This window comes from Sceloporus undulatus, chromosome 1 (genome assembly GCF_019175285.1).
Source record: "Sceloporus undulatus isolate JIND9_A2432 ecotype Alabama chromosome 1, SceUnd_v1.1, whole genome shotgun sequence".
Classification (NCBI taxonomy): Eukaryota; Metazoa; Chordata; class Lepidosauria; order Squamata; family Phrynosomatidae; genus Sceloporus; species Sceloporus undulatus.
In genome coordinates this window covers 187,586,733-187,603,099 of record NC_056522.1, presented here as the reverse complement: position 1 = coordinate 187,603,099, position 16,367 = coordinate 187,586,733, and the positions used below count along the sequence as shown (strand labels likewise).

Genomic DNA, 16,367 nt, shown 5'->3' with positions numbered 1-16,367 from the left:
ACATTTCGCTCTGTTTTGAGCCACTTATAGTTTCCACTTGGGGGAAATAGATGTCTTAGCACACATGAACATTTACTTTTCGGAGGACCTGTATACCATTAGTGTCTAGCAGTTGTGTGTTTATAATGAAAAAAGACATTGCAACAGTGCCCCCCTTAAGTGAGCATTGTTTTGTTTATATAGAGCAGCACCATTTATATTGATACAGACTGGATAACAGCGGATGCTGTGCAGCGACTTCAGTTCAAGAACATGGCACAGAGGTTCTGTGCCTTGGCTTGAGGGCTTCCAAGGATTACTTAGACACAAACTGTCCTTGGGGAAATGGAACCCCTTCAGCTGCTTCAAAATTTATGCTAATAGTAGGCTAGTATTTAAAAAATCTCATTCATTCAGCATCTTGAGAAATCTCTAGCATACATTAACTGATGGTATCTTAGAAAAAAATTAAGCTCCAAGTGTATGGAAAGTTAGTTAACTCATACTCTGAGGAATTTTTAGTTTATTGAATAATATTATTCACTTTATTTCAGTAGGCATAGCTGAAATACAAATCACATTATACTGTTGTTTTAATCACCCAGTATGCATTTTGCATACTTTTCCTGCTATTTCTTCTCTCTTTTCATATGACCTTTCCCAATTTCTTAATCAGGTTTGGAAAGAAGAAAGAGGATAAAGGTGTGAAAGGGGATCAGAAAGGGAACTCCAAGCCTGGAACTCTCAAAGAAGAAGAATTGGAAAAGATGAAGGAGGAGCGGGAAAGGTGAGTGGAGGGGAGGGGAGGGGAATGTGGTTCTTGCAATGTCTTCAGTGAGGAAGGAGGATGTGCCATTTCAGCAGGAAATCAGGAAAGCTACCCCAGAAATAGCATCCCAGATGTCTTGCCACCAATCTTACCAACCATTTCTCTCTTAAGAGAAACACATTTCCCCCTTTATTCAGACTTTTGCTGGCTCTTGCACAATAACAACTCACACATTGCTCTTCCTACCCACCGCATTTGATTACTTTTCCCTCTTTATTGGTGACTTTCACTTGCAAGGACCAGTCACTCAGTGAGTTTTATAACTTAATGGGTACCAGAGCCTAGACCTCTGAAGTCCCCATCCAGCAATCTATGCCACACTTTTCTCTCTGACTTTGTACATCACAGTTGCCATGTGCTGTGTGTCTGGCTGAAGGTTTTGTTGACAAGGAATTAACTTGGAAATGTTTGACAATCATTCTATTGAGTAGAATTTCTTTATTTCTCTACTTCTTCAGAACAACCAAAAAGTAAGATCTCTGAGGATTGTATGGGGAGAAGGAATGGGAGAAATTAAGAGCACTATTCAAATCTCTGCACAGCATCTTTGATCAATCTGGCACTATAGAGAGATCCTGTTTGCCCTGGACATGACTCATAACCCTCATACTTGTGCTAATGACAGCTAGGCATTACTTGGTAGGGGGTAGGAAAACAACAATATGAAATTCTTTGCAACTAATTGTACTCTGAAATTCACCTCCTCATATTTTGCCCTATCAGAAAGATAATCATTTCTGAGCATGATAATCTGCTCCCCAAATCTATTGCCCTGTGCAACATCTCACCTGAGAAACAGCTTAATTAACTTCAAGTTTTATTGTAGATTCATAGAACACAAGAGTATCTATATGTTCAAAAGCTAGAATGGTTCCTTTGATTCTAATATTTTACATTGCCAATGCTGCTTTTAAAACCATGTTATGAGGTTTGCCTCTAGAATAAAATTTGACTTCCTATTGCCTTTGCCTAAAAATAGAGATTAGTTGACAGGGTTTGGGGCCTTCAGTTGCCAATGTGCTCACATCATTGGTGAATAGGGTAGCAGTGTCGAGCTCCTTTATGGAGAGAGTTGGGTAAGACCTAAGACATAGAGGATAATATACTTCAGTCATATCCCTTTCCTTACATGTGATTATTTGACTACTTGGACTAGGCTGTTCTTCATTCATTTGGGTTGTAGTATTTACTGTGTCCCTGTATGTGCACATCACAAAGACCAGAAACCTGCTAGTGGTTGAGGCTAGTATAATCAGGGTTTGCACAGTACTGTACATTATTGGGCATCGTGCAAGGAAATCTCTTTGTGCAAAGCCTTTCCCCTGGCTGAGCAATGGCAACAAGGGCATGATTGTGCCCTGAACTCAGATAACCACTGGTTGGCTGTGGTAATATGTCTGTCACTGTCCAGATGCCATTGTGCAGCTGGTGAGAAAAAAGCAGCATTCATCCTGTGGACCACCAGTAAAGCTTTCCTGCCTGATGACCTTTGGAACACTAGCAAGTTTGCCATGGGAAAGGAATGTTGACCAGAAAACATGTGAATGATCTAGTTGATACAAAATAAAGGTTAAATGGGTTTACTGATCACTTCTTTCTCCCCTTAAGCCAGTGGTTCCCAACCTTCCTAATGCCGCGACCCTTTAATACAGTTCCTCATGTTGTGGTGACCCAAACCCATGAAATTATTTTTGTTGCTACTTCATAACTGTAATTAAATAGGTGTTTTCCAATGGTCTTAGGCAACCCCCATAAAAGGGTCATTCGACCCCCAAAGGGGTCCCGACCCACAGGTTGGGAACCACTGCCCTAAGCTTTCCATGAATCTTCTTGCACTGGAGACAGAGGTGGTCCTATTGTACTAAGGCAGGGGTTCCCAACCTTTTTGACTCACTGAGCTCTTTTTAGCATCAATTTCTATGGCGGAGCTCCTAAGAAGCCTACCCTATGTCTTACAAGTTAATAGTGTTTAGGAATAGTGTTACAAGGTAGGGTTAGGGTTAAGTGGAAGTGCACACAGAGCCATAAGGGATCCTCAGAGCACAGGTTGGGAACCACTGCACTAAGGCAAGTAAGACCATATCTCTTACCTACCCCCTGCTGTATTCCCAATGATGTTCTAGGGAACCATCTATCCATTTGTCTTGAGATTGCCCTACATCGTTCTTTTATACTTAATCCAGAGTTAAGATTGTCTACTGAAACTGACATTTTTGTCAATTCCATGGAAAAGCAATGATAGTGTTTGTACTTCTTGTGGAAATGTTAAGTATCCCCTGAGGGCACCAAACAGGGAATAAATATCCAATGCACACATGATCACTCTGTACATACAACTGCCAGCTGCCGGAGCTCTGTCCAACCATACAGAGCTCCCTCTTCCTTATTTTCCTCAGACACTGTCTTAGCCACACCCAGCTTTCCATGGATTCCTCCTCAGTACTGGTAAATATCAACCTCTCTACAACCCTAAACCTCTGCTAACCAGTTTTCCATGCCTCTGTTTCAGTTAGCCCTGTATGATGTTTCTGACTGAACTTCTTTCACATGTTTGGTTGCACACTTGGATATTTCTATATATATTTAAAAAAACTTCTTTATTCACTAAACTTGGAATTCTTCTGTAGTTAGTACTGGTATACACAGGTGAAATGATCCCTTAGGTTTCCCAATGTCTTGCAGGCTTCCTGTTGAGCTAATAATTCCCCCAAAACCCAAAGAAACACTGTCACTGTTGGGGAGAGCCCCTCACTTGTTTGGGTAACATCCCTTATCCAAAATGCTTGGGACCATAAGTGCTTTGGATTTCAGACATTTTTGGAATTTTGGAATATTTGCATATACATAATGAGATATCTTGGAGATGGGACTGAAGTATAAATGTGAAATTCATTTATGTTTCATATCTACCTTATACAAATATCCCCTAAAGTTAATTTTATGTGCAATATTTGTAGTAATTGTGTGCATGAAATTTGGCTTTTGGTATCCATTGGGGTTTGATTCCATGATCCCCTGTGGATACCAAAATTCGTGGGTACTCAGGTCCCATTATACACAGTGGCATGACAAAATGGTGTCTCTTATATAAAATAGCAAAATCAATGTTTTCTTTTTGGAATTATTATTTTTAAAAATATTTTCAAGCTATGGATAGTTAAATCCATGGATGCCGAATCAGTTGATACAGAGAACCATCAGAAAGTGGCTATGTCAGTATCTCAACAACCATGTAGACAATTTTGGATTTTGTATATTTCAGATTTCCGGATAAGTGATACTCAAACTGTAACTGCATTTGTTTCAAAATGAACTGAATATAAAATACCACCCCAAATTCCTTGTATGGCACAAAAGGCAGCATGTCTGATAGAGGTCATACTTATTAATAATATGCATGCCCAGTGGCTTTAATGAGCTAATTGGAGTTTGACTAAGATTTGCAGTAATGACACTGGAATTTTTGTAGCATATGTCTTTTACTGCTAGCCTGAGTGTCATTGTCATTCCTCCTCCTCCTCCTCCTCCTCCTCCTCCTCCTCCTCTTCTTCTAAAAAACATCTAACTCCCAGTCTGGATGCTGGCAATTTGAGAGGTATATGTCCTTCATTCTACAGAAGCCAATGTCTTTCTTAGTATCCTGGCAAGCTAAGAAGTAAGTAGCCCATCTGTTAAAGGGCCAGTGTCATTTGCTAAAATTTTTGGCAGACTTAAAGGAATGATCCCGTCTGTTTCTGGGGCTAATGTTCCAATTGGACGTGGAGTAATTGTTGTTAACATTTCTTTCAGTGATAAATTCTCTTTCGAAATAGAATGTATTCCCTGGAGTGACAGTTAATTGGTAAGAACCTATTAAAAACAGACAGTTCAATGCCTTTATAATTCTGGTTTATCTTCTCTAATAATTATTCACCTTTCTGACCTGGAAACGTTTGAGATTGAAATGGAGAACAGCAGGTGTGCTTAGAAGCTGATGAACCTAGATGATATTTTTAACTCATATATTTGATTCTTATCCCACAATTAATAAGAACAGAAATATCACCTTTTTCCACTGGGCAATTTCATCTCCTTTAATTGTATTTTAAGAGAGGAAAATGTTTATCATATAAATCCCCAAAGGAAGTCTTTAAATTATACTACACAGGCAAGCACGTTATTTCTATTTTCTCTGTTATGTCCACATAGCACATTAACCTCACTTCTGTCTGATCACAGTGTTGGTTCACATTGCTGAGAATAGGGATCTTTTGTTATGGAAAATGTGTTTGTCACAAATTATGTCCATTGTTTGAGAACGGAGCTTTCCAGGAATACTCTAGTATGCATGCAGAGTGCAGACCAACAGTTTTACTTGCAGCCAACTGAGCCATGGGAGAGGCAGACCTGAACAGGTCTGAACAGAATAGCATAGGGAGAGCCTTGCTATATCATGTATGCTGCCATTTAGTGCAGCCAGTTTCTCAGGTGGATGTCCACCAGCAGGACAGGAGCACATATTCCTTACTGGGAAGCTCCTCCAGTCCTCTGATCATTTTGGTAATCCTTTTCTGCATCTGAATCAATGTCATAAGATAGGCTTCAGATTCTTGCTGCCTGTGCTACCTGTACCACACATTGATTGCCACTGGCTTCCAGCTTCTTTGTGTGGTTGCCTGCTGGTACTGTAATTTCTGTGTTTAAAGAGTATATTCATATTCTTTGGCAACTGCAGTGTCACTGTGTCACACAGACTTTGGCCTAAATTCTTTTTTAGTTCTAGCTAGGGCAGACACACTGAATCCAGTAGATTTATTTACTTGTTGACTCACCATTCAGCAGTTGATTGAATGGGCTACTCTAGTGACCAGAGACACAGAGTGCTGTAGCTGTTTGAGTGCTGGACTCTGGAGATCATGTCTCAGCCATGGAAACTCACTGAGTGGCTCTAGGCATGCCACATTCTCCCAGTCTTAGAGGAAGGCAAACGCACACCCTCTCTGAACAAATCTTACCAAGAAAACTGTGTGATAGGTTGACCTTAGGGTATCCATAAGTTGCAAATAATTTGAAGGCACACAACAACAATTGTGACTATCTAACAGGATGCTGGTCTCTGTGTATGTGTCTCCATGTGCATATAAGAGTTCTGGTCGTGCATGTTTTTTAAAATTAAATTTATCCAGATAAATTTTCAAAACAATGTAAACCCATCCTCTGAAATGGGAATGTGTGGATATGTAGGGGGATAGAAATCCCATAAAATATGGTCTGTAAAGGGGAAGAAATGTTACTAATACAAAATAACTTCCAGCTCGTTAATGGGTTTTCCTTTCATATACATTGTGTCGCCTTGATTCATAAAAACACTCTCTCCTTAACCAGGAACCCTGTCCGGAAAATGGATTACATCGAGTGCATTTACCTGACCCTGAAGGTCAGAGACAGTCTGGGGATTCTGTTGGTCTACCGGCCATCCCGTGCGCTAACAGACTCCCTGGCCGAGCTGACGCAGCTGGTCTCGGAACTGGTGTTGGAGTCCCCCAAGCTTCTTGTCCTGGGGAACCTCAACATCCCTTTCGAGGCCAGTCAAAATCCAACAGGTGCGGCTCGGGAGTTCATGTCTACCATGACTGCCATGGGCCTGTCTCAATTGGTCTCGGGGCCCACGCATTGCGCTGATAATACCCTCAATGTGGTCTTTAGTACGGACATGGAGTCTCCGTGGGCAGAGATCTCTAATATCTCTGCCCTGTCATGGACGGATCATTTTCTGGTTGAGGCTCGAATCAAGGCTTCTACCTCTAGCCCCCTTGGGGGTGGCGGACCTATTAGGATGGTCCACCCTTGAAGGCTGATGGAACCCAAAAGGTTCCAAGAAGCCCTAGAGGGGTATATGGCTGGAACTGACGGCGACTCTATTGATGCCCTGACTAACATCTGGGATACTGATCTCTCCAGGGCTATACACAGTATTGCTCCCAAGCATCCTCTCAGGCCTGCTTCCAAAAAACAGCCCTGGTATACGGAAGACCTCAGGGAAAGGAAGCGGGTTCTGCAATGACTAGAGCGCGACTGGCAAGGACACCAGGACTTAGCCAACAAGGCACTCCTAGACTCTCATTTGGAGGCCTATGGAGTGACAATAAGTGCAGCAAAGAATTCATTCTATGCTGCACATATTGCGTCCGCAGAGTCGCGTCCAGCAGAGCTGTTCAGGGTAGTGAGGGAGCTGACACAACTGCCCCCCTCCCTGAACCCTATTTTAGAACCATCTAAAGCCTGCTGTGACAAATTTAATAACTTCTTTGCAGACAAAATCTTTCGGATAAGGACTGATCTCGACGCCAGTATTTCTTCAGAATCTATTAGAGAGGTGTCCAGAGCTTCCGTGGCCCCTGTTATACTGGATCACTTTGAGTTTGTTAGTACCGAGGAAGTGGACAAGATCCTTCGAAGTGTTAGGAAGATGACATGCTCTCTCGATCCCTGTCCCTCATGGCTGGCGGCTCGGGGGGGGATGCGGTGCTAACTATGCTGCACCGCATAATCAATACATCTTTAAGAGAGGGACAATTTCCATCTAAATTAAAACTAGCAGTGGTTAAACCCCTGCTAAAAAAAACCCTCTCTAGACCCCCTGGCTTATAATAACTACTGGCCTATATCGCCGCTGCCATTTTTGGGGAAGGTGATTGAGAGAGCGGTCGCCTCCCAGCTTCAATCGATCTTGGATGAGACCGATTTTCTGGACCCATTTCAAACCGGCTTCTGGGCGGGCTATGGAGTTGAGACTGCCATGGTCGCCTTAGTTGATGATCTCCGTCTGGGCATGGACAGGGGAAGCGTGTCCTTGTTAGTGCTTTTGGACATCTCAGCGGCTTTCGATACCATTGACCATGGTATCCTTCTGGAACGCCTGAGGAAGTTGGGTATTGGGGGCACTGCGCTCCAGTGGTTCCGTTCCTACCTCTCAGGTAGATTCCAGATGGTGCAGCCGGGGGACGTTTGCTCCGATAAGAGGGCGCTTACATCTGGTATCCCTCAAGGAGCGATTCTGTCCCCCATGCTATTTAACATTTACATGAAACCGCTGGGAGAGATCATCCGGAGACACAGGGCGCGGTGTTATCAGTACGCTGATGACACCCAAATATGTTTCTCTGTGCCCCTGACTGATGCAGTAACTAGGGATGTCATCTCTCCTCTAAATGCCTGCTTGGAGTCGGTAATGGGCTGGATGAGGGAAAACAAACTCAATCTGAATCCAGAGAAAACGAAAGTACTGGCGATAGGTTCCCCAGGTCTGGGTGGTGAGATTTGCCATCCGGTCCTGAACGGGGTCACGCTCCCCTTGAAGGACTCAGTCCGCAGCTTGGGAGTGCTCCTGGACTTGTCGCTCCAGCTGACATCTCAAGTGGATGCGACTGTCAGGAGCGCTTGTTATCAGCTTCGGCTGATACGCCGGCTGCGTGCCTACCTGGACCGGAGAAACCTTGAAACTGTAGTACATGCTCTGGTAACCTCTCGATTGGATTTCTGTAATGCACTGTACATGGGGCAACCCTTGTACCAAACCCGGAAGCTACAGTTAGTGCAGAATATGGCAGCGAGACTGATCGCTGGTTGTTCCAGGTCTGACCATATAACACCCATCTTGAAAGATCTTCATTGGCTGCCTATTCGCTTCCAGGCTCAATACAAGGTGTTGGTAATGACCTATAAAGTCCTAAATGGCTTGGGCCCAGGGTACTTGGAGGACCGCCTCTCCCCATATAATCCACCCCGCACACTCAGATCAACAGGGATGAAATTGTTGGAGGTCCCAGCGACATGCTATGCGAGGACCTCACAGAGGGCATTCTCTGTTGTGGCCCCAAGATCTTGGAATAGTCTCCCAGATGAGCTTCGCTCCACCACATCCTTAGCTCTTTTCAAAAAGAATCTGAAGATGTATTTTTTTCTCAAGCCTTCCCACCGTGAAAAATCTTCTCTTACCCCTTTTCATTGATGACCCCGGACTGTATATATCGATTTCCCCTTCCATCTGGCCCTTTTGTCATTAGTATTACTATGTTGCTTTTAATGCTGTTTTTAATTGATTTTATTGGAATGTTTTTATAAATAATTGTTCGCCGCTTTGATCAAAATTTTGGAAAAGCGGGTTACAAATAAACTATATTATTATTGTTGTTGTTATTATTATTATTATTAAAATGGGATAAATTAAAACAGAGAAAGTGGATTTTGCAACTCTGATTCATTCATCCCAAAACAGATAGTGCTTAAGATGTTGATGCACGTGTCTGGAATGTCTTCAGTATGACCATGATATCCTTGTAGGAACCTAGATTTCAGTAGTGCAGAGTGCTGGAAATGAAGCAAATGAAGATATCTAGAGTAGAACTGGCCCTCACATGTTGTTGGATTACAACACCTTTCATCTCTTACCCCTGACTGCTGGCTCGGACTGCAGGGAACTGCAGCCCAACATTTTTGGAAAGACCCTGGCCTAGAGCTGCAGGAGTTTGTTCTGTTTGCTTCCTCAGCATCTGATACCTTGAGCTAGCTGCATGAGCCGGTGTGACCTAGTAGTTTTAGCATTGACTACGACTCTGGAAATCAGCGTTCAAATCTTCTCTTGAGCATAAAAATGCACTGGATGACCTTGGGCAAGTCACATGCTCTCAGCCTTAGAAGATGTCAATAAAAAAAAACCTCGGAAGAAACATGGCAAGAAAACCCTATGACAGGTTTCCTTAGGGTCACCATAAGCCAAAAAGGACTTGGAGCAGCAGCGGCAACAACAACAAACTACATGCATAACAAAACTCTCACGAAGATCCCCGGACTGAGTTGATGTAGAAGTTCTGTCTTTATTATGGGTGACCTGAGAGAGCTCCTCTGCAGATACAAATCACCAAATGATGCTTCAAGCAGCGGACATGTTTGTGTGAACTAGTCCCTAGAGAAGGCAAAGGTGAAGTAAATCAAGTTCCTAACTTAGTGTGCAATGGTGGCAGATAAAAATAATATATTGCCCAGTTCTTGCAAAGGTAGCAGATGATTTTATCAATAATAAAAAGAAAAGCAGGCTTCCTTGTGACATATGACTATGGGGAAAAATGCAGTAGGGATTGACTAAGATAAACTTCAAGTTATCCAGTTGAGTGGAACTTTAGTGCTTTATGTTTTTATTGACTGTTCACCTAATGATGGCTTACACAGACAGTAAAGATGAGTTTTATAACTCTGCCCCAAGATTCACTAATCCCATAATGTATAATGTAATTCAGGTCTAAGATTTTAATGCACATATTGGCAACGACAACCACACAGTGAATCTGTGCCATAGATCTTGCTGCTACTATGACTTCACTTGCTGCATACTTTGTCTTGCCTACTGAACGGACCATGATTTACAAAAGATTTACTAGAATTTAGGCTCTGCACACTCAGCCGCTCATGCCTTACTAGGAGAAAAAAATAATTTATAGTAAATCTAACAATTGCAGTGCCTAAATATAGAAGGAGAATCATGTGCAAAAGCCACACAAAGAACTTGGCTTTGTATGTGATTTTAATTGCTTTCCTAATTACTGACATTGGTAAAAAGTATATTAACCTTCTACAGTTAACTTTCCATGCCTGGTAACATGATAGATTATTTTCTTGTTGTGCTGTTGAATGTAGGATAAAGTGTAGCTGTTGAATGGGGATAAAGAAAGGATTTATCTATGACCAAATGCCCCAACCTGTTTCTGTGGCATTTTCCTGAAAAGATACTATAATAACTCCTAGCAACCCCCATCACCCTCTGGGAGATTGAGGCATCCATTACACGGCACTGGTGGAAAGGGTCAGTGTAGCAATATTGTTATTGTTGTTCACTTGTGGCAGGGCACAAGATCCACATCATACATATTCCACTTCTGGTAGCCTTCCAAATCTGAAAGCCATCTATTCACAGATTACTGCTGGATTTGTTTCTGTTGTGTGTCTTCAGGTTCTTCTGACTTATGGCAACTCTAAGGTGAACCTATCATGGGGTTATCTTGGCAAGATTCATTTAGAGGTTTGCCATTGCTTCCCCTGAGGCTGAGAGCATATGACTTGTCCAAGGTCAGTTAGGGGCTGTGCAGACCACCCCTAAGGGGCAACCTACAGCTGCCTTCAAGTGTGCCGGATCGTGGCCACAGCAACTGCATACTATGGCCCTGGTCCAGACTTCCCAGGGTGCAAAAAAGAGATAGCTCTTTTTTGTGCCCTGGAAAGGGCGCAATAGCCATGGTGTTGTGGCTTGAAGGCGCTCCTTTGGCGCTGCGTCATGTGGATGCGGTGGCAGAGGAGCACCATGATGCCATGTGCAGTGCAGTGTGGCGCGCGGCATCACGATGCTCTGGGGGAGGAGCTGGGGTGTGCGTCATGTAGACCCTACACCCCGACTCTGCCCCCAGGCCAGCCCAAACTGCCAGTCTGCACAGGGCCTTAGTGGATTTCATGGCCAAGCGGGGATTTGAACCGTGTTCTCCAGAGTCATAGTCCAACACTCAAACCACTATGCCATGCTGGTTCTCATTACTCATTACTACTTTTCATAGACCGTCATTTGTTTATACTCTCCAATCTGCCTATACATGAACCTATGTTGTGTTTTAAACTGGAATTTTGTAATCGTGCTGGCCAATTGGCCGTAATAAAGTTATATGTATATATTACTGCTGGGTAGGAGGTGTATTTTCAGATCGAAAAAATAATTGCCATCCACTGATGGGAAAGGCGCCTCCAAGCGACTCTAACTGTTAGGGCAGAAGGAATCAGATCCAAGTCAGATCACACTTGGCTACTTCTGCCAGCCATTACATCAGGAGAATAAAAATACATTTGGTCTAATCAGCAATGAGCCAGAAAAGGGTCGCCTTTTGTGTAACCCAGAACAACAATATCAGTTTATCTACTTGAAGGAGCTACTGCAGGTCTGTCCTTTGACAAGATTGCAACTGGAATCCCTTTATAACCTGATTTTCATATATCAGCCTGGCTATCTGAGTCATCAGTTTTTGAATTGAGCAGAGACTGCTGTATGAAAGATAGTCCAGCTGAAAACTTCTCTGACTCTCTGGAATGATTATTAAAACTACAACCAGCTCATGCTGCCTGGGGCTGGTGGGAATTGTAGCCCAACAGTGTCTGGAAGGCTACAGATTCCCCTTTGTTGTACAAAAATGTGCATGCAAATTTTAGGTTACCATGCTTTCTCTATAAAAGCATTTTAAATTCTTAACAAGGGCTGGTCAGATTTGCAGCCTGAGGATATACCCTCTGTAATATATCGGAAATGAATGTGTGGCTTTAAGTGGTTAATAAATATTTTAGGACATGAACCACTGCATTTTTTGTAATTAACTGTATTTGTATTCCTTTGAATACTGACTTGTTAGCTCAACCAACTATAACTGTATTCCCCCCTCTTTTCTAACTTCTTTCAGCTTTCACTTTTTTCCATAAGTTGCATTTCTCTGAATGGATATAAAATACGTTAAGAACATCATAACATAGAGCATTTAGTATGAATTTGTTTTTTTCACTGTGCCTAGTACTTGATTCATCACATTACTGGGATCACTAGCCTGTCCTAATCCAAGTTATGGGTTTATGTAGTCAATGTGGGTCCTGATTTAGAAAACTGGACTAGGTCATCTTCAAGGGCTTAATATTTTATCCATAAAAGGAAAACATTGTTTTCACTGAATTTCTTTTTGTTTCAAATATGGATGATTCAGTCTAAAAGTAAAACCGCTTCAGATTTAGCATTCAGTGTGGGAAGAAGGAGACTTCCTTTTTCTGAAATGAAAAGTGCCTTCCATCCTTAACTTTAAGGCAACTCACGTTGCTTTTTAATATTCTTGCCCTTTGAAGATCTTTCTGAAGCAAACCAGATGTATTGAGTTGCTGGTGCTTTACCAGCATTTACCCTCTTTTCAACTGTATTTAATACTAATATCAGCTTAAAGACAGCTGTTTTTCCTGGTTGTTTCCATATTTTACTTTAGTAACCCTACTGAGACCAAAGTCTTCTTTCCAGGAGATTCTAACATCTTACTGTTGTGTGCTCACACACACACACACACACACACACACTGTTCTTCTTTAATAAAAAACATACACACAATATGAATTGTGCATATAAAGGTACACTTTAGGCCAAGTTGCATCTTCCTACTTATGAAAGAAAGGCAGTTAATTTTACTAATAGAAATAGTTTTGCCTTTAGATTTATCATTAGAGAAAGTAGGTCTTTGAGTGAAAAAGCAAGAACTGCAGTGTACATCTGACTTTTCAGTATTTGGGGAGGCGTGAGTCTTTAAGAGAGTTAGGATCTTGTAAATGATTTCAACTCTGTGGTTTACTTGAATTCTAGGAAGCTCTCCATAGCTGAAGAGTTGTTCTCTCCTGTTTTATCAGCCCTAGGCCTTCCTGCATGCTAATATATTTTAAATCAATACACATGTTTTTGATATTTGGGAAACTGCAATTTAATATTGCAGCTGTGGGTACTCAGTGCAAGCTAAATTCATAGAAATGAAAACATTTAACCCCATATTTGAAAGAACGACAGTGTCTTAAAAATCTATTTCTAATCTGGTAATTTTTAGTTTGGTTTATTCTGTACCTAAATTATGTGACACTGGACTTTATTGCAGCCATTCATTTGGATTTTGTTGTGAAATGATAACAGGAATAGATTAGTTGTAAATAAAATTGCACTGTACATTTTATACCCCCTACCTGTACTACAACTCCATGAGATTATTTTTCTCTACTCTCTATGGGTAGAAATTAGGGACTTAGTCCTAGGGAGACAATCACATGGGGAAAATCAGGGGAGTAAAAAGGCATTTTCCTGGGAAAGTTGCATGATTGTGGTGAAGATTTTCATATGACGTCACGATCTAAGAAGACTTATCCTGGGAAGAACCAGTAATGCTCTAGCAACAAACCATTTGTGAGATTGCCCCATGAATGGATTGTTGCTGGAACATTCCTGGTTCTTCCTGGAATACGTCCTCTCATATCACGATGTGTGCGAGATCGCACAGCTTTCCTGGGAAAATGCCTTTTTAATCCCCTGATTCTCCCCTGTGTGATAGTTTCCAACGTCTCTTGTCCTCATGACCCAAGTAGGTTAGCAGAAATTATGCATGCCTAAAAGCATAAGGACTGCAGATAATTATGGTGGGGAAATTGTTTTGTGTTGTTGAATTCCTAATAAAATGCAGCTAATATTATTATAACTGCAGCTCAACTTTAGAATGAGTGTATCTGTATTGAAACTCCTGTGTATGTTGCATCATATTTAGTAAGAGTTAATTCAACACAGCATGTCTTTTCATTGAATATTCCTGACTTAGCAGCACTGCTAGGTTCTGTGGTTTAGACAAAATAAAGTGTTGGATGAGGTCCCAGTTTTAATAGTCCCAATTTATTATAACCATTGAACCCTGATCAGATCACAGATTGGATGAGGTCCCAGTTTTTTAAATGTCCCAATTTACTGCTGCCTTGGAACCCTGATAAGAATACATATTTGATTAAGGCATTGGTGCGTGGGGTTTTTTTAAAAACAAAAATCCAGTTAATTACTTTTAGATTCTTATTAGATCATAGCAGCATAGTTATAGTATGCACCATTTATGGAAAAAAAAATACTGGATGATGTTGTACAGGTCAAGGTTGTCATTTTACTTTATGCTGACTGGGTGAACTGATCAGATTTCTGGTTTCCAGAGATGTAGCAATAGCACTGGACCTCAAAGGTAGATTAGTCCCATCATCCCAGTGATTTTAAATTTTCTTATTTCAGATCTGTTGCCACTGCTATTGCTGCTGCTCTGTACACCAGAATATGTAATAGCAGCTTCATCTCCCTGTTGACTAGCTAGGAAAGTGGTGTGCCAATGTAAACAGTCCTGTCTTTCCTTCCATAGATCATGACACAACACTTAGTAAATCCTACCGGTGACTGGGCTGACTAAAGCACAGTTGGGGCTTCACAGATTAAGAAAAGTGCACTTATCAAATTGTACTTGTCAAATTGTGTTTTTGCATGTCTAAATAAAATAGAAAATTTATTTAGTTAGAGACATAGTCTTTTTAAAATGATTCTCTTCTATTTTCCATTCCATGTTAACAACTTTTACAAGTGCACTATTTAAGGCGCAAAGGGAATGTTACAAGTATAATTTGGGAAGCCACAACACCTTCTGATAACTACTTAAAGACATAATCTTGGGAAATGTTTGTGAGAATAGAGATGATTGTCCTTGCATTTGAACTGACTTTGAGCTGACATGTGTAATAGATCACTTTTCCATTGATCCTCCACTTCTTGAATATCTCCTTTTTGTAGTCTTCACACTGATCATATTTTGAGACTAAATAATAATGATTTATAGCGATTATAAGTTGGAACAGAATATGGCATTTCATATGTTGCAGGAGGCAGCTCTGAATCGCTAGCTCTGCTGGTATTTTTCCCCCAGCCAAAAATAGTTTACAAAGGAAGGAGGGAATATCATGCTGTGTGTATAACCACTGATAAATCTTTTATACTGTTGCAGTATAGACTACTGTGCTTTCTCCTTCCTGTTTTTGTACTCTTATTTCTTTCCTCTCTCTAGCCTCACAGAGGTCAGTTCACCACAGTCCAGCTTTTTCATACTTTGGTGGGGTGGAAACAGGGAGGTTCTACCCTCATGATCTTCTTTTATAGACAAAAAGACTCTTCGTGATAGATTATCCTTGCTTTTTCAACTGTAGACACACATGGGAATGACTCTACTGATGCTCCCCTTCCATTTTTCCACCAGTTTCCTAACAGAACTGTAACCTCAGTCTGTGTGGGCAGAACTGAGATTTGCACTTGTACTTGACTCTCTTGCATTGAGTTTACACCATTTTGCTTCCTAAATTATAACTAGGCCATGACCTAAGGTTCCAAAACAACCCCAGTCCCAGTCCTGCCAAGGCCCTCCATTCAGCCCATGGCTGGCTGTTGACAACCTTTTAGTTATTCCAGCTCTGTTGCTGGGGATGTGGCTACCCAAAAGCACATGACAAATTGGCAATCTGCTACCATCTGCTGTTTTGAGTTGTTGTTGTTTTTTTAATTACTTTGCAGCAACGGGGCCCTAAGATTATGAATTTGGTTTAGTTGTGTTGCTTAAATGTTCATTGCTGAGCCTTCAGGTTCCTGTTTCTAACCACATATCATCACCATGCACATACAAATTTATCACTGTGAGTTATAGTACATGGCATTAATAAATTTGGACAACAGGATAAAAAGCACAAATGTAAGGTAAGATGAGCCTGTTACAGTCTCCCCAGTTGAGAACACCACAGGTTCTCTAAGCCATGTGATTATGTTTATAATTTAATGTGTGCCTAAGAACATAGTTTTAAGCTAATAAGTAATAAAAAAAGGGGAAAGTGTTTCTAAGATTCATATTTGATCTCAGTGACCTCACTTAGGAGTAGATGACTTACAGCTTGTTTCATTACAGAGATCTTTTACAAA

The 16,367-nt window shown here is 41.4% G+C and overlaps 1 protein-coding gene across 1 annotated transcript in view; it reads left to right on the top strand.

The window, feature by feature from the left end:
* Window positions 1–629: 629 nt before the first annotated feature.
* The window catches only part of LOC121925717 (partitioning defective 3 homolog B-like), a 181,044-nt gene continuing 165,306 nt past the window's right edge, over window positions 630–16,367 (top strand). The window contains exon 1 of the mRNA XM_042458209.1: window positions 630–766. Coding sequence (XP_042314143.1) covers window positions 630–766 — 137 coding nt within the window. The remainder of the gene's footprint in view (window positions 767–16,367) is intronic.